The sequence below is a fragment of the Lucilia cuprina genome, chromosome 4 (genome assembly GCF_022045245.1).
Source record: "Lucilia cuprina isolate Lc7/37 chromosome 4, ASM2204524v1, whole genome shotgun sequence".
In the NCBI taxonomy this organism is placed as follows: domain Eukaryota; kingdom Metazoa; phylum Arthropoda; class Insecta; order Diptera; family Calliphoridae; genus Lucilia; species Lucilia cuprina.
In genome coordinates this window covers 6098167-6118629 of record NC_060952.1, presented here as the reverse complement: position 1 = coordinate 6118629, position 20463 = coordinate 6098167, and the positions used below count along the sequence as shown (strand labels likewise).

Below are 20463 nucleotides of genomic sequence, written 5' to 3'. Positions count from 1 at the left end.
ATAATTTTCTCAAGCTTCAATGAAAAAATTTTTTCGTGGAAAATCCAATTTATGACTAAAAATCTGAAAATAGCTTTTTCACTGCAAACTGATTTATGAATTAAAAATATTATTTCAAAAAATTAATTTTTTAATGGAAACTTATAATTCTCAGTGATTTTTTATTATAAAACCGTTCCATAATTTTGCAGTGAAAAATTAACCTTATACTAAAAGCTTTCTACTTCTCATTATAATCCATGAAATATTAAATTCTGCCATCTATTCATTAATAATATTTCTCAAACATAATTAAATCCATAAAGAAAAGTTAATGAAATTTCTAATATGCACCACATTATTGATGAACTACTCAAAAATGATACCACTAAAAACATCTACAAATACATACCAGAAACAAAATCGCATACATAGAATACTTTAAGCCCAAGCGTCACCATAACCACCCACTTGTTCTCAAAAAAAAAAAAAAATAAACTGTCTACCTAATTAAGGATATGCAACGTTTATTAGATACTAAACTAGACAATTTTTATCATTTTCATTTACACTCAAAAGTTTCCATATCGTTTTCATAAAATTTATGAACCTAAAAAACCAAAGGAAAATCTCATAAATGCCATTTTCATTGCTGTTAATCACATTAAAATGTCTTTAAAATTAACATCCTTCCATACAAACACACACACACACATAGGGACATAAAAATCCTAACTAGCAATAACACCACTAACACTGCACAACTACTGTCAGAGGCACTTAGGAGTCATACAATGACACAAGTCTAGTAACCATGTAAATGTATGTAAATGTAGGAGTTGTAAGGAGAAGTATAGTAGAGTAATTTAAGTTTCTAAACCTTATAGACTTTTCACTGCTACTTCTAGCTATTTTTAATTTTCTAAGATTGTTTATCTTTTATATGATTCTTCTTTCTCACTTTCTCTCTCTCATGTTTCTCTTACTGACTCGCTCGTTATAAAAATACATACAAAAGTTACCGTCATAAATGAAAAATGACTGGCCCGCTATTAAATTTCAACTAAATTAACTTTGATGCAGACAGTCCTTTGGCTTTCCTTATCCTTCAGAGATATTTAAGTGTATGTAAGTTTGTGTGCGTGTATCAATTTGTCTGTGTATGTGCATTAATATGGAAATAAACATTTGGCCAAGTGATTTCTATTTTTTTATTCTATACGTTTTCTTCAAGTTTGGTCTGTTAGCCATTTAAATTCCATCAAGAGTAAATAAATCTTGTGAATATTAGGAGAAAAAGTTAAAATAAATATAAAAGCAAATTTAACGGAGATTAGCTTAAGTGTTGTGTGTATGTGAGTGTGTAGCACTATATTCTTACATAACGCTTTGAAATTTTAAGAGGATGTTTTTAGCTATAAAATTAAAGCCTACTGACAGGCGTCTTATGCAAAGTGGGTATAAGAGATGTTAAAGGAATTGGACAATGTAGCAGGAATGAAATATATGTATCAAACTTTAGCTTTATATTTTATTAATTCATCATCTTCATCTTCAAAAAATTAAATTAATGTGGTTCTATTTTTTAAATGCCAGACCGCATTCAACGATAAACAGACGCATCGATGGTAAAAATCATCTCAAAAAATAATAACTTTAAATATTTTACTTATTTAAATATTATTTCAAAATGAAACTATTTGTTTAGTTGAAAATCAGAGATCCTGATTAAAATTTAGAAAAAGTAAATTTTTTTTGTTTATTAACGTACAATTTGTCATTTTTTCTATCATCATCGCCAGAAAAGTCAACCTAGACTAAGTTCTTCCTTAAATTATCAACAATGTCCTCTTTAAACTGGACACCTCCTTAAAATTTAACAGTATATAAGTAAAATCTTATTATGGCTACTTTAATATCAGTTAAATATACTTACAAACAAACAAACTGACTGACAGACATAAATACTGTAAGAAACCGGCCATGCCTTACGGCCAAACACTAAACTGTTACTTAATAGAATATAATAGTAAAAAAATGTGGGAATCAACCGACCACCTGTAAGATTAATCTTCGCCATCAAATTCATTTGCATTCTCTAAGGAGAGTGGGTCTATGTGGTGCTATATTGTAATGCAAAAAAAAAAGAATATTTAACTTTTAAATTTAGACATAGACAACTGGGAGATATAAAATTTTAAATAAAACTTGATAAAGTATTTAAGAAAACGTTTTTTTTTTTTTTTGACTGCAACCGACAAAAATAAAATAAATAATTTTAGAGCTTAAAAACTCATAACGCAGGGTAATAAACAAAGATAATAAAATTCAAAAATAAAATAATAAAAATCAAAGATATAAAGAGGACAGGGCTATCAGTAAAAACTGTGTCTTGAAAATTTTGTTAAATTTTTAAAGTAAAAAGACTTTAGACAATTCCTTAATGTCTTCTACATGTGTTTCACTTACAAAAGCCTTTCTTAAAACAAATTTCACTGACCTTCTTATATTACGTTGTATAGACCTCGTTACCGCCGACATATCACAAGCTCCCTTATCACCCAGCTTACGATTCTCAAGACGGCTGCTGCACGAACGTCCATCTAAAGTTGTGTATAAGGGACGACGCGGTATATGGGCAGTGTATACATTACGTGGTGTTGGTATTTTACTTTTCATGGTGCGTGGACTTGGTTCAAAACCTGAGTCTTGATCCCTGGTATTTTGCTGCATTTCTCCACCCTCCCCTTCTGCACGTTTCCAATTACTGCCGCCACGAGTTTTAACACCACTTTTTACACGTTTCTTTAAACGTCGTTTACGTCCAGTGCTATAATCATAAGGACTTGTGGCAGCATCCTCAATTCTACAGTTACGTTCCTGCTCTATATCCTCATCTAGCTCTTGACTGGCTCTACCAAGTATTGTCTCGGATTTACTGGAGTCGACTTCATAGAGTGGTGAGGTTAGTGGTTCTGTGAGAACTTTAAAAACTGTGTTGTCACTTAAATCATGGTCTTCGCGTGGTGAGGGAGACTCCTCTACTTCTAAAACTGATTCATCACTTTTAAGCACTTGAAAACTGGATTTGCGCTCGGGTTCTTCGGATTCCATTTCCATTTCATCTTCAGCCGAGTCTGAAGGTAAGAGCGTAAATGAACGTCTTGACTCCTGTTCACGCTCGGCTTGTGGCGTGCTACCTTTAGTTGCTATATTCTCGGAATGATTTTCAGAAGAATTTGCAGCAGCATCAATGTTTTCCTGACTTATACTAGCTTTCTTTTCTACTTTCGGTTTGGCTTCGTCTGTGTGTATTTTATCTTCGTTTGGTTTTGTTTCAACTGAGGTAGCTGATGTTTCTGGAGGCGGTGTAATTGTTTTGGAAGTTATTTCTGTGGATTTGGTTTCAGCAGCTATAGATGCTTCGGCTTCTTCTGTTAACGTTTTGGTTTCTCTATCATTTTCGGAAGATTTTGGAAGTGTTTCGACTTTAGTTTGTTGTTTAGTATCATCTAAATGAGTTTCCTGCTTTGGTTCACTGGTTATTTGAGAGTCTGTGTCTATTACTTCCTCGACTTTTTGTTTTACTTCTATTACCGTTTCCATGCTGTCCTTTATATCAAGAGAATCTCCCTCTTCTTCCTTCAACTCCTTGCCCTCTTCTCCAATTTCGTTCCTTTCATTTTGTTCATTTGTTACATCCTTTATATTATGTTCATCTTCTTTATTTTCTGTTGAAGAACTTGTTGCTTCTAAGGATTTAGCTTGTTCTTTGGAAATATCTTCGTCTTTTGCGTCCTCTTCCTTTTTATTTTCCTGACCTTCGATTTGATCTTGTTTTTCAGCTTCTGTTTTAGCTGCTAGCTCCTTTGACTCCATATCATCTGCAGCACGATGAACTTGCACTTCCGCTTGTATACTCTCTATTGCCACTTGCGTTTGTTCTTCTTCATCCGTCAATTCCACCGCGGCACTTCCTATTGGAGCCTCTAAACTTGTACTTTCCTTACTAGTTTGTGGTGTCTCAGGTGGCGTTTTAATAAAAGTACCTTCTTTAGCTGTTTGGGGAGTGGATGGCATAGCATCTTTATCCGTTAAGGACTCTTGACTTTTTGTTTTGGAATTTGGCCTTGATTTGGCTGCATCAACTACATCAGGTACATTTTCCGCTTTGTGTTCCGCTTCCTTATTCGCTTCTTTTTTGTCCTCCTTTTCTTGCGAACTGTATTTTGATGAACTTTTATATTCTTCCTTGTCTTCCGATTTATCCTTATCATCGGGATCTTGAGAATTTCGTGATTTTTTGGAAGGTGTTGATCTTCTTCGTTGTATTACTCTTTGCTTTCTACGCTTGTGATAGCAACAATTCTCACAAGAATCTTCTTCATCATCCTCAGCCTCCCATTCACTAGAGCTGGAGTATCTCTCCCGAGATTTACGACGTCTTATCTCTATGTTGCTTTTAGAACGACAGATATTGTTACAATCATCATTGAACTCTAAGGAATCCCCACAACTGCTAGTACGTCTTCTCAGATGATGACGTTTGTGTCGTTGATGACGTCGACAAGTATGGGCATAACGCTGCTCTCTTCGATACGTTTGCTCAGTGCAGCTGCAGTTGGCATCTTCACCCGCTTCCGAATCGGAACGTTTCAAATACACCACATACTTTTTGGAATTTGTCAAATCATGAATTTCCTCTTTTTCGGCATATTTTAAGGGTTTTATAACTTCAACAGAAGTATTAGTAAAAGGATTAGAACGCCGGGCTGCCAAGCGCAGCTTACCCGCTGGTAAGCCTCCATGAGACTGTAAAAATTTAGCAGTGGAACGATGACCTTTCTGCAAGGAACAATCCAAAGGAGTTATAACAACACCCTTGGAATTGCGGTACACGGCATTAACGTCCGCTCCATAATCCAGCAACATTTTACACATATCAGTGTAGTCATTATGAGCAGCTATATGCAGCATAGAACGACCATCATTGCTGGTCGTATTGACTTGTTTGGGCCTCTGCTCCAACAACCATTCCACTAACTCACGTCGACCCGAAGTGGCAGCTTCATGTAATGGAAGGTCTCCTTTGGCATTGCGTAGCCATAAATTTGCATTACGTTCTTTTAACAATTTAACCGTTTCAAATTGACCCTTAGCACAACCACAATGGGCAGGTGTGCGTCCTTTACGATCCTGGCGATTGGGATCAGCTTCAAAATCTAACAAACGTGAGGTGGCGTCGGCATGGCCCAAAGTAACAGCATAGTGTAGTGCTGTACATCCATTGGAGTCGATTAAATCAGTGGGAGCTCCACATAAACTAATTAAGGTATCGATGCATTCGGTATGACCCCTAGAAGCAGCACAATGCAAAGCCGTCAAACCATCCCTGAAATTAAAAAAATAAATATTAAATCTTATATAAATGTATTAAAAATAATAAGCAACCAACTTGTCTGCACTTTCTACTCTAGCACCCGCCTTAACTAAGGCTATTACAGCCTTAGCGGAACCTGCTGAAGCTGCCCACAACAAGGGCTGTCGACCATCTTTATCCTGAACATCTACACTACATTGAGGATGAGCTAGTAAAATGCCCAAAATCTCTAACGCCAATTTAGAGGAATTTGTTTGGCTCAACTTGCCCTCATAACTAGCACCACACATTTGGGCAGCATAATGCAAAGGCGAACCACCATTAATATCGGGCGTAGTAACATTAGCTCCAGCAGCCAAAACCGATCTTAAGGCGCCCACTTCACCACAAACTATAATTACACAGAAAATGTTTAATATTAATTTTCATTTAGCTTACAACAACATACTCACCTGTGGCCCAGTGTACCACCGAATGACCTTCTTTATCCACCGCATTCACATCGGCTTTGTTCGCTAGCAGCAAATTGACCATTGCCAAGTTGCCCTGAATAACAGCCAAGTGTAGCGGTGTGAAGCCATCTTCGTCAGCAGACTCCAGTAATTCTGGAGCTGCGACGGCAATACTAGCAGCAGCCACGAGGTCTCCGGAATGGGCCGCACAATAATGTAAAGCGTTCTTGTAATGACTGTCACGTAAACGTATACGTTCAGGCTGTAAAAAAGAAAATTAAAATGTATTAATAAGGTAATTAAGCAATTAATGTTTGTATGTATATGGAGAATAAAATTTGATTCATATAAATATGTATGTGTAGTAATTAAAATATATCATTTGTATTATTTTCTCTTAATTATAATAATTAGCAAAAGTATAATTTTTAATAAAATTAACTTAATATATTTAAATTCAATATGCATTAAATATACTAATGATAATGATAGTACATGTTTTATAATAATTTAACGATTATATATTATTTATTCTATTTATTTATTATATGTAAGTATTAATATACCGGCTCATGAGAAAAAGTTTATTGTAAAGCAGACCAAACAAATAAACAAACAAACAAACTAACTAACTAACTAACTAACTGACTAACTAACTAACTAACTAACTAACTAACTAACTAACTAACTAACTAACTAACTAACTGAATAACTAACTAACTAACTAACTAACTAACTAACTAACTAACTAACTAACTAAATAACTAAATAACTAACTAACTAACTGACTGACTAAATTAGTGATTTCAACTTCCAATGAAGCGGAAATAACAAATTTATTAATATTAAAACATAACTTATTGAGAATGATTTCAGAAGTAGCTAATTTATAATCAAATGAAAAGAACATCCCTTCTATGACAAACCTGTGTTAAGAACATCATATCTGCAGGTCTTTCTCAGCACTTCCATATGGTAAATTCTACTACTTATTTGCTTTTTTGGAAGTTCTTTTTTTGCTGGGTAAATTACACAAGTACATTGTTTATCCTTTTTTTGTTGTCTAACAAATACATACATACGTATATACATATGTATGTATTGTATATAAATATAGGTATAAACCGTTTTATATAAATATTATTTTTTTAATATTTCCAATTTTATTTTATTTTTTTTTAACCAGACTCATGTCATTGAATATTAATTAAAATTCAATATCTAATTATAACATTTAAGTAAGTGTGTACGTATGTACATGTATTAATTTATTAATCCCTTGAGGAAACATTAAACAAATATGAAAAATTGAAATAGACAGTCAAAATTAAATAAAAGTGGTTAAGTTTTACATATAGATATTGTAAATTAACCAAATTGTAATGATTTGAGTAGTTTTTAGACAAAAATAAACTTAAAATAAAATATAAGAAAACAATTTTTTTAAGATTTTTTTTATTTTAAAAAAGCTGTCTTTATAACTTATCAATAAATTTTTATTATGTCTTCTATTTGACAATGTTAAAATGAAATGTTATTGATTGATGGGAATTTGTCTACACTTTTATATCGATACTTTTACAATATAAATCAATCAATATTTAAAAAAAAATAAAACAAGAGATACTTATCTCTAAAGCGATTAATTATTTGTAGTAATTTGTAAAACCTCGACAAATTAAAAACCATAAAATTAAACGAAATATGAGAAAAAAAAATAAATAAATTTAAAAAATAAAATATATACATATTGCTACAAACTGATTTGAAAAATAAAAAACAACAACAAGTACATTTATAATTACATTCAAAAACATACATATCGCTTATTAGCATTAAAAGTAAGTCAAATCACAGTTTTGTATAAAATTGATTTTTATATCCTTCATCTTCGTATGTACTAAATTTTTCATTCCGTTTGTCAATTCCCAAATATAATGTTCGCCCCTCTTAAATAAACATATTCTGGATCCTTATAGATAGCGGAGTCGAATGTCCCTATCTTTATCTGTTGAAATAATTTTCTGAAGACCACCGATATCTTATATCTTAATCGTGAAGTTTTTTATTTAAAGCAGTAAACATTGCATATGGCGGAAAAAGTTTTGTTTCATTTCTTGTTTATTGCTTAAGTAATGGTAGAGTCGAAAATAAATTAAAAACATAGAGTTGTGACCCTTTTATGATTTAAGAGCGATATATGTGTGTATAAAGATGTTTTTATTTTTACAAATACTCATATAATTTCAATACGTTTTTTATAAATTAATTAAAACGTCATATACATTTACAAAGTTCAAAGCGTTAAATATAAATAATAATTACCAAACAAAAAAAAAAAGAATGCAAAAAACACAAAATTATTAAATGAATATAAAAAGATTAAGGGGTACGACAGAACTGATGGATATGAAATGGAAAAATTTTTGATTATTAAATAATTTTCAGACAAACACCCAAAACATACTGCCGCTGCAATTGTACACACATGTTTGAATACTTTGAAATATTGGAAAAAAAAAACAAAATATATATAAATGAAAAAACAAACATACATATCACTATATAGATTGTAATAAATACTACGTAATTATGAGTAAAAAACACTAAAAATTGATAATAAGTAAACAATTAATTTTATGGTTTACATTTTTTTTATGATTACAGTGTTTTTGTTTATTGTTTATATTTAATGAAAGTACATGTAATTAATATGCTTATCATATGATAACAGAACAACACAGTTAGCTATGACACCGCAAAGGATATGTTGAGAATATTTTCAGAAGTAATAAACATGTAGGAAGTATTTAATTATTGTTTTATAAAACTTGGACTAGAGGACAAGAAGTCCTTAAAAAATAATAGGATTTAATGCGAAGCATATATAACATTATTTATTATATTTTCAAAACTTTTTGGAGGAATTCGTCAAATAATAAATTACCTATCACTGATTAAATAGACAAAATTCAATTGAATAAATTTTTTATAAAAGATTTTTCCTAATTATAAATTTAGATGTCTAATTAAATTATATAGCACAGACTTGAGTTAAATTAAAAATATATACATGAATACATATGTATACATATAAGCGGCTCATGATTACTTTCTGAGTCGATAAAGGCATGTCCATCCGTCCGTCTGGTATTCATGTAGGAATACCACAAAATACAAGAAAATGAAAAAAAAACTTTTTTTTTAATTCTTACTCAGTTCCCTATCAGCGACTGATCTCAGTATAATATGTTAATAAAAAATTCTGCAATCTTTATGATTTTACTTTAAAAAATTGCGTAGTTTTGAGCTAATCGCGGGAAAAATAAATAAAATTTTGTTATTATATTTCTGGTCTGCAAAAGCGAAAATATTATTCCTCTCCCACCCACTAAAAATCATATTGTGGAACAAAAATATTCAACAAAACTTTTAAAATTATTTTCGCTGTAATCAGCTCAAAATTACATAATTTTTAAGACCCATTTCGAAAAAATAAATATATTTTATTTTCAAAAATTGCAGTGAGGCCAAGAGTTTCAATCGCTGATAAAGAACTGAGGATCATTAAAAAAATATATATATATTTTATTTTTCTTGGGACACTTTACTGCCCAAGTAAAACTTGTGCGAGGGTACAGACCGAAAGTTTTAAGTCATAGTGAAAAGGCCTACTACGTCAAGTATACTACTATCCTTCCACAACTGAGCTCTTATAAACCAAATAAATTATTTTTGATAAATTTCCATTTTAAGAAAAAAAAAAAAACTTCAAATAGTTATTTTTGGACCAATTTCTAATTACTATTTTTTGTAACACGTTATACTCTACATCACTATAGTTTTTTATATTTGTGCTGATGTTTGTAACACCCATAAATATTGGTCCTACGGTAGTACACCAACAAGCTCAGAATCACTTTCTGAATCGATTTTACTCTGTCCTTCAATCTGTCTGTCTGTCTGTCTGTCCGTCAATCTGCATGTCTGTGTGTTTTCTGCAATTTTCTTCTTTCGACCCAAGGACAAAAGAAAATAATTCAAATTGGTGCATTATTTTGCCTAGCCTAGTAGGGTATCAAATGGTTGACCATGCCAGGGTATACTTGTTCTTAAAATAATGTTCTATAAGTTTTTTCTCTTTTTCATTTGGTTTCCACTCTAATAAATAGAGTACTAAAAGAGATGTATGTGGTTAGAGAAAATACAAAATGCCAAATAATAAAACATTTACATAAATAGTTTTATTTTCTCATTTCGAGTTTTTTTTTCATTAAAGAACATACTTAATATAACTGTTTCATGCATTATATTTTTTAAATATTATTGCTGTTGTTGTTTTTTATTAATTATTTATTTGTTTTTGTTTTGTATGAGAGTTGCTGTTTTAGTGAAGGCAAAATAAATTTTAACCATACGCATTTTTTTTGATATTTTTTAATTAATAATTTCAGTTATTTCTTTTCATTTAAATGAGGTTTGTTGTTTTTTTATTTTTTCCATTTTGCAGCTGCAATTAACATTAAATACAAAAATTTTACATAAATGCTATTTTTATTAAAACAAATTAAAATAGTAATTAAAAATCAGTCAATCAATAATGGAGAAATGTAAAACGTATCTGTGTGTGAAAATACAAAAAAAATCCATTTTAGAGGGAAATATTAAATTACTAATTATAATAGAAACAATTGAAAACCCATTTTTATTTATGTTGAAAATGAAGTGTTATTTTAAAATATAAAAATATTAAATAGTATTTATTGTTAAAAGCATACGGTAAATGCCTGATATCGGCAAGTTCACTATTTGAAAAATATAAAACATTTTTCTCTTAAGCATTATTTACACTTACAGTTTTTAATCACCAGGCAATATATGTGAAAAAGGTTTTGCCATAAATCGAATTTAAAAATTGCGCCAACATTTTTTTTATGTAAAATAAATTTCTTCTTCTCTCCAAACAATTATAACAAATTTTTAAAGATACATATATAATTAAGACTTCCTTTTTTACTTTTTTGGAAAAATAAAATTCTTTTATTTTAATTGTATCTTTATAGAAATTGTGCGAGTAAAACTTAACAACCACATGCTTGTTTTTGTTTACAACTATGTTGAAAATAATATTTACTATTAACTAAAATTAAATTACTTGGCAACCTTGTTGTCAAGGCAACCACAGTGTGGTGAATTATTATGATATGTGGTGTAGTCAAGCAGGGTTTGGTAATAAGTTACAGAAAAGTCAAATGTTAAAATTAAATTTAGAGGTAAAAATAAAATTTTAGAGATTGATAAAGTTTTGTTTGCTTGGCAAATATTAAAATGTTTATTACTTCTTAATTTAATTACTATTTCTTTTAACATAACTAACCACTTACATACATATATACTTTTTCACAAAAATTCAATAAATGCACAAGTTAAGAGTCAATATTGCTTTTCTCAGAAATAAAATTAAACAGGATATATATAAAATACTTATTTTTATTATAAATATTAAGTATATTCAAATATAATACTTCATAATACAATATTATGTTAAATTTAAAATTTATGTTAAAATTTTAAACTTCAGTTATCTGCTTAATGAAGAAAAACTTATGTAAGATTTCCAGATAACGTGCGAGTACTTTGATTAAAAATTTTAAATGTATTTTATTTTTGTTACAATAAAAAAATAAAATTGTATCTCAAAGTCCATGCATGCTGCCTAGAAACAGCTCCTTAGTTCACAGTTTTTTATTTCATGATTTTTTTCTTGTAAAAGGACTTTAAAGTTTTTAAAAGCAGATTTTTCGAAGAATATTTTAAAATGCTTCTACTGATCAAGCAATTGTAAACTTTAAGATGGTATTATTTTTATTTAATTTTGCTAGGATCAAAAGTTGTCAAAAATGTCTTTCAAATTTTTTTTAAATAATATTGAAAACATAAATAAATTTTAAAGTTCAACAATTTAAAAAGATATTTAATTTACTTTTTAAAACTTTGAAATCTATACAAGTCTATTGTTAAGGTTATACACCAGTCTATAGTATCTAAGCTGTATCTGATCTGTAGATAAGACAATGCAAAAGCCTATATAGTCAAGACCAGTAAAGGACTAATTTATAGTCTTGACTAAAGTATTGACATAGACTTATCTATACTCTTGATATTAGATCTTGATCTATTTCTAGTAAAGACTATATACCAGTCGATATTCAAGACTATAGAACAGTCAAGGCTATGTACAAGACCTGCCTATAGTCTTGACTAAACAAGGTTCCGCAGTCTTGCTTGACTTTAGACTTTGATCAATCTGTTGTAAATGGTATAGACAAGTCAATAATGAAGACTATAGACTAGTCTATAATCAAGACTAAAAACTAACAGACTATAGACAAGACGATAGTCAAGCATAGACCAGCTGATAACGGAGACTATAGGTCAATTGAAAGTCAAGACTAAATCAGTTTATAGTCTTGACTATAAAATAGTCTTTAGTATTGATTATAGACTAGTCTATACACTAGCTTATAGACAAAACGATAGTCAAGCCTACAAATGAAGCATGGAGCCGAATAAGGGCGTATAAACCATTTGGGAAATTTTACAGGAGACGATAAAAACATCATAAAACTTTAAAATCGGCATTTTTTCCTACTTTTTTCACATATATGCATAAATATAACTCACATCTATCCCTGTGCTAAAACTCAGTAAAAAATTCGAGTCACAACTTGCCAAAATTAATACTTGAAATTTTGCTAAAATGGAATAAGGGCATATATCCATATATTTTAGTTAAAAGTATATATAAATAAATGTTATTTTTATATACTTCTTAATTATTTTATTATATAAAAATAATCAACATAACAGTCTAGATCATTATTTGCTAAAGTTTCAAGGACATCCTTCATTATCCTTATAAGTAATTAAAACAAAAACCAAAAAAATATATTTTTTAGTATTTTTCTACATACATACTTATATGTATTTTTAATTTATTAAACAGGAACACCTTATTGCGTTATTGTCAAAATCAGCGAACCACATTATTATCTTAGTTCATTATCAAATTGGATAGGTCCTCTTTAACTAAAATAATCCGAAAATTACAAGATATAATAATTTTTTAAAATATAACTATAGTTATGGATATACGACCTTCTTCTTGTCCACACTTTCATACTTAAATAATTCATTCAATAATAATCTTTTTTGCAATATAATTAAAAAATTAATAAATTTGAAATATTTTCCAACCATTCTGCAAATTTGGTGCAATTAGAATTAAAATTTATACGAAAAATACATTAAATTGCTAATATTTTTTACCCAAAAAAATAAATAGTATTTAAAAATCGTGCTTTTAAAACTATCTATTTTAGCGAAAAATTTATATTTTTCAATTTATTTTTTTATGAATAGATGTAAAAAGGTTAGTTTAATATAATTATGCGAAAAAACGCGATTTTGAAAAGGAGGTCTTTACGCCCTTATTCGCATCCATGCTTCAAATGAGTCTTTCTTTAAGACTATAGAACAGTATACAGTGAGGACTATACACCAGTCTATAGTGAACACGAAAGACTAGTTTATAACTTAGACTTTATAACTATATCATAGTCTAAAGTCTTTTCTATATTCTTGAGTTTGGACTCTTATCAAAACTATAGAACAGTCGATAACGAAGACAAAGTCAAGACTAAACCTGTTTATTGTTAAGAATATAGAACAATCTATGGTGTATACTTTAGAACAGGTTATAGTAAAGACTATATTAGAGACTGTATACTAATCTATAGTTAAGACTTTTAAACTCTTGAATTGTTTTGACTAGTCTGTGGTTAAGAATACATACTAGTCTATAGTCCAAACCATAGACCAAGCTATATTTAAGACTATAGACCGGTCTATAATTAAGCTAAATTATAGGTCATTATCTATAGTCTATAGTCATGCCTATAGACAACTCTACATTGACTACAAAACAGTTTATAGTAAAGATTTTAGATCTTTTATAAACAAGCCTGTATATAAATCTTTTAATTTTTTTACTGTACCATTCTTTATTTTCCCTAACATTATTTGGAAAAAATTATTTGTATTTATTTTCTCATTATTATTTTAAACACTTACCGCCACAGCAGCTGCTGTACAAACTGCCCATTGCAAATTAACAAATATTAACATTATTGTAAGTGTTTGTTTTTCTAGAATAACAATTTTTCAGTTTTAACTCAAACACTTCAAACTTGACAGGAAATATTTTACATTTTTTATTTTTGTACAGTTTTGTTACATTCCTCCTTTTTTTTTGCAAATTCCTATGAAACGAACAATATTGTTCAAATGTTTATGCGGAACTAAATTAAAAACGATGGCCTTATATTTTAGCGCTAAACTCAATTGATGAACATAAAATAGAAAAAAAGAAACACTAAAACAAAAATAACCAAAAATATTTGCAAAACTAAAAATAAACACTCGTACGAAATAGCGTGACAAGTATTGATAAATCAAATGGGAATTGATGAAAAACTAATATGGAAAAAATTTAAACAACTAAACAGAAAGAAACACTTGGGTAATATAAGATAGGCTATAGACAACAAGGATTTTTGGAAATAAAACAATGTAATAAAACTGTGTGAGAGGTGTTTTGCTAATTCAATTTATAAACATACATATAAGAAAATTTATATGGAATTTTTGCTAACAATTTTATTTACTGTGAATTGCCTGAATATAAAACAGTTCTTTTCATAAGGTTTAACAAATATTTGATCATTTTGAAAGTTATTAGTTTTTTGTTGTGTGTGTATGTATGTATAACTGTAACCCGCTGTCATAAATTCTTTTTGCAATGCTGATACAGTTAAACATGAATGTTAACTTTTGAAGAGCTTTTAATGTAGAATAAACAAAAACAAAAAGTTGAAACTTTTTAATATAATTTAAGCTAACAACAAGATTGATGTAATGCTTAAAAATATTGCGATTAAAAAATTATTAAAATAATCTAAAAATCAATAATTCTGTTTCTCAAGAACACTGCAAAAGAAATTTTGAACAATAAATATTTGTTTGCATAAATAAACATCTTGAGGAAAGGTCTTTTCAAAAGGCATAAGTAATGCAAACAGACAATTTGAACTATAAACGCTAAAAGTGAGTAAACAGAAGTAAATTCTGTTTATTGCTTCTGTTATTTCTGGCAAAAGTACAAAATAATACTACTGGAGTGTCCTTGTATTTAGTACTTACTGTATAATTTTGTTTTGAGTTTACAATATCTCATAAGCGATTAAAGCCATATTCTTTTTAATTTTCGCTAAAAAGAGAAAATGGTTATTTTCAACTGTCACTCAATGCTGCTATTGTCAGTTATGAAAATATGATTAAATCATTTAAAAACATGTTGCACATTTAGTAACACAATGTAATGATTAATGCTCGGTTGAACTACATCCGTTTTAATTATAAGCGACTTGACAAGCTAATGACAAAACAACAATACCAGGAAAACAAGCAGACAGTTTAGAAAAAAGTTTATTGTAAAAAAAACGAAATAAAACAAATAAATAAATGCGCCACAACTAAAACAATAGCGAACATATTTCAGACAAGAAATACAACAACAAAAACATTAAAAGTGAGAGATGTTTTACAACAACATTATTATCATTATTATATTGTTGCTATTGCCTTTTTTATTATTATTTTGCATTGTCCTGCAACGGAAGTTATTTTCATAATGTTGAACAACAAAAAAAAAAAAAACACAAAAAAGCAACAACAACTACTACAAAATATAAATGAAAGTAAAAATCAAACACAAGCAGCAACATAGCTATACAAACATAAACGAAAAATGAAAGACAGACAGGAAACGGAAAAATGAAATGGAAGGAAAGACTACAAATAGAAATGTTTACTGACAATAATAGCAGCAACAAAAAAAAAACAAAACTTAAAAGAAAGAAGTAGTAGCAGAAGAATTTTTCCTAATAAATACTTTTTTTCTTCCTCTTTATTTGTATCTACCTCAACTATGTTGTATTTAAATTTTGTATTGAATTCTTTCAAGTAACGAAAAAGGGCAAACATCAGCAAAAGTCCTAAACAGCAACAACACCAGCAACGTACGACTATAAGGAGGGGCAATTCTAGGGATATGCCATATAATATACCAAAGAAAAAATATATACTATAAATTTCATAAACTCCTTTTAATGTTTATCTGTGTTTCTCTTAATAGTCCTTTTAATGTCATCTTGACATTTTAATATCTAATTTATGCACATCTATTTTATGAAAGAAATACTACAAAACGTCAAGCGAGAAGGGGGGATTATACAAAAGTCCATACCTACTTATGTATATAGGGAAATGGAAATCTTTCATATGCATTCATATGTTAATCACTTTAAGCTGTTTTTGTATGTATGTGCTTTTCCTAGAAATCTTTTGAAATATTAAATATTTACATAACCGTATACTTTTTAATAAACATGTACACAAATGTATTTCTATACAAAGGAGATCCTTTTAAACTTCCTTAAAGAAAATTTATTGATAGAAAAAACTTATATAAAATTTTATCAAAACATTTCTTTCTTCGATCAAAATTTATAGAAAATTTTTCAAAAACAAATTTTTTTTAATAAGAATATGTCCACAATTTTATATTTTGACGTTTTCCAAAAGCTGTACCACCCTATTTAATATGTATGTATATATAACAGTTAATAGTTTAGATGTTGTAGCCAATAAACGGAAAACAAAAACACCAATTTTCAGAAAACCATAACGATATTTATTAAATTCAGTCCACATTTTGCTATAGTTTTATCATTCAATTGACAGTTTTAAAACACCCTGAAGTATTTAATAACTACCATTACCAAATCATACATACACATACATATTTACAGGAGAGAGTGGAATATTACTATTTTAGCATATTGAGATATAACTTTTTTTTTTAAATCATGTCTTTTTAGAATAATAAATCAATTGGATGGAGGTTTTTCACACTTCTGCACATATTGGGTAGAATATTATGCTAATGTTTAGAATTTTGAATAGAAATAGTTTATCTTTTAACAAATTCTATTGAAAATTTGTATAATTCTGCAGTTTCCTCTGTGTGTAATATTGTAAGAAATTATTTAAATAACATTGTGTGTAATTTTTTAAATCATAGAAATATAATCATATACAGCACGGATACGTGATAAAAGACCAAATAAAATACCGATCACAAAGATTTAATTATTCAGTGTAATTTTGGCAAAACGAAGGCAAAGTTTTAGCTTTTGTCAAAAGAGTAAAACATATTCATCTAATTGTTTCACTTTTACATTTTGAAAATGCACTTCTTTCATTAACGACACCTGTACGTATACGTGTTAATGAATTATTGATATTACAAGTATTACGTATACGCCTAATTTAGAAAAAACTTTAAAAATTGATTTTGAAGATAATGTTTTTGTTTAAAATTTTTGTTCCTTACGAAAAGAAGGAACAAAAATTATATATTTTTCTTGTTGCAGTGTGTAGTAAAAAGGATTTTGGAACTTTAAATTCAGTGTAATTTTTGCAAAATGGAGGCAAAGCTTTAGCTTTTGTCAAAAGAGTATAATAATTCATATAATTGTTTCACTTTTACATTTTGAAAATGCACTGCTTTCATTAACAACACCTGTACGTATACGTGTTAATGAATTATTGATACTACAAATATTACGTATACGCCTAATTTAGAAAAAAACTTTAAAAATTCATTTTGAAGATAATGTTTTTGTTTACAATTTTTGTTCCTTACGAAAAGAAGGAACAAAAATTTTATTATTTTCTTGTTGCACTGTGTAATAAAAAGGATTTTGGAACTTTAAATCATTCACTTAATAAGAGCTTTTTCGAAAGGTGTAGCGCTTACAACTGACGGAACTAAAATCAAATGCAGCAAACATAACTACACATGTAATTCTTTAATAGAAGGTCCACAAATGAGAATGAAGGTCCCCCTTTTTAAATAAATCATTAGAAATTTGTCGATCTGATTTTTCTGACTAAAACTTTTTCTTAATGTGCTAAAAACAAATTATATATTCAAAGTCAAAAATAAGGTAGGTACAAATATCTTTGTATTTTACTTAATTTAAAAATTTTTGATTAAAGTGAGTAATTTTAAGCTTAAACCGCTCTGGAGCCAAATTTCGTTTTTGGAAGTTCATCATATCAGAATTTTTATCTAAAACATGTTGCATGAAAAAAGTCTCTTCAATTTAAATATATTTTTATATATTACTTTTGCTCCTTAATAAAAAGCGTATAGTTTAATTAAGTTTAAAAATCTCTGCTCTAATTTTGTCTTAATGACAAATTAGACCTTTATCTGGTTTTGTCTATCTTTATCTCTTACTCTTTCTTCAACTGTCTTAAATACTATTATGAAAACAAACAAACTGAAAGAATTGACAATTTCGAAACAAATTAAAATGTATATTAAAATCTGGTTTTCATCACCTACAATTCTTTACTTAGTAAAGCAGCAGCAGTGAAAGTGTTCTTCTTCATTCTTTTTCTCATTGTCTTTGCGCGCAATGTACTTAAAGATTAATGGTTGTCATTAAGATTTATCCTTCTGTGGAAACTACTAAATTTAATGAGTTACCGGAAAGACGACACAAGAACAAGAAAAACAAACAGCTAAAACTTTGTTTAATCTTAAGTCTTTCTCCTTCATTTTTAGTCTTTTGTTTTTACTTTAAAGATAACAACTAAAGATATTTGCCAACCCAACAGCAATACCTCTAAATTGGAACACCAACTCCTTCTTAAAAGTTCAATCTTTAGTTTCTTTATATTAAAATAAAATTTACTTTAATGTCTAAACTCGCTTCCCGCTGCTGTTGTAACAGAAAAATGTATGGAGATGGAGTTGTAGTTGATGTTTAAGGTTTAATATGCTTTCGGATTAAGGAAACTTAACGCGTACCAAAATGTAAAAGTAAAAAAAAATAAAACACAGAAATGTAAATGAAAGTGTGGAACAATAACAAAAATATCTAAAGAAGGGAATGAATGTATTTTAAAGCAAGTGGTTTCAATGGTGTATTTTGGAGGTGGCACTGGTTGAAGTGGTTGTAGTTTTGTTGTAATGCTGATTTTGATGTACCAGTAGGATTTTTTTTTTGCAAAAATCATGTTGAACGTTGTCAGCTCGGCATGTTGCTGATATTTTAACAACACTATTGTTGCTGGTGATGTGTCTGTTGCTTGTATTTGCTATAGTTCTGTTACTCTTGTTGCTGGTGGTGCCAGTATCACAGTATTTTATGCCATTATTTCCTTTATTTTGCATCTCTCGCAACGTTATTGTCTGCCAGCGAAGAATATTACTAAGACCGCTTGATAGCCATTAGAGTGAAATGTCAAACCATCATATATATGATGATGACAACAACAGTAAGAGTTTTTTAAACAACGTTTCATTATGGTGTCTGGTTAGTGAGGGTATTAAACAGAAACATAACACAATGCCGCCATAACAATATTTTGTATGTATAGAGAGAGTGTGATCCCACCAGTAGAATTCACAGAAAACTTGAACAATCTTAAAAAGCTTTTGGTGGTTTTAAAAGAAGTATGTTTTTTCTGGTTATTTTTTGTATTTTTATTAAAGATAGTCAACAGGACATAATCGTTAGTGTGCTGAAAAAATAAAATACAATGATTCAACGCATAACATCGAGTTAATAAGGACTCAACATGAAAACAACAACAAAAACACAAAAGCTGTACAGCAGAGGCAATCGTCAAAAATTATTTGTAATATGCCTCAACATGAGGAAAAAAAAACATTTAAACTAGAGCACTTATGTTTGTAAATTTTACAAAATAAAATATTAAACAAATATTTTAATTTTTTAGATTGATTAACTGATCTTTGTCCTTATCAAAAAAATACTTTGAAATACAAACAACAAGGAACATCACTAACAACAATACCAAATATCACAATTAAAATCATTACAAATACAATTTCAGAAAGTATGATATTCCACAACAATATAATATAAAAAATGTTGAAAATTCTGGTTGGAGATTAATACACACATTGTGTAGTTGAAAAAGCGAGGAACCGCTCCAAAATATATCACGACAAATTGTAGATAATGAAACTTAAACTTCACATTCCTTTAATTCATTAACACTTAACAAATACACCTATCTCTAGTTTTATAAAACATATTTTTTACAGAATAAATTAAAAAACTGCAGTTTTATACCTCGCATACCTCGAATAAAACAAAAAAATAAAAAAAAAAACATTTTAAAGTGAAATTATGTAAAACAAGGGATAGGTGTACATTCTTAAATGTTTATGTGAAACCGTGATGGCCAACACATAAACTGCCTCATAGATACATATGTAAAACTTTGGCGTATTTGTATAAATCTCATAAGGAATAAAAATTGCAAAAATCATAATCTTCAATATCAAAATAGGAAAAACCTTCGATTTTATAATTGATAAAAACAGTGTTTAAATAACTAGACTACAAGTAGCTGTAGTAACGAAAAATAACTACTTTTGTAGTTAAAAATTTTCAAAAACTAGCAGCAAATCATTTACTATTACTA

At 28.9% G+C, this 20463-nt stretch overlaps 1 protein-coding gene across 2 annotated transcripts in view; it reads right to left on the bottom strand.

The window, feature by feature from the left end:
- Window positions 1–20463, bottom strand: part of LOC111675688 (ankycorbin) — a 187425-nt gene that overhangs the window by 18097 nt on the left and 148865 nt on the right. For both annotated transcript variants that reach the window (XM_046948393.1, XM_023436495.2), the window contains 3 exons: window positions 5812–6073; window positions 5435–5750; window positions 2480–5371 (listed from right to left, as the gene is read on the bottom strand). In XM_046948393.1, the coding sequence (XP_046804349.1) occupies window positions 2480–5371; window positions 5435–5750; window positions 5812–5893 (3290 nt within the window). In that variant the 5' untranslated portion in view covers window positions 5894–6073. The remainder of the gene's footprint in view (window positions 1–2479; window positions 5372–5434; window positions 5751–5811; window positions 6074–20463) is intronic.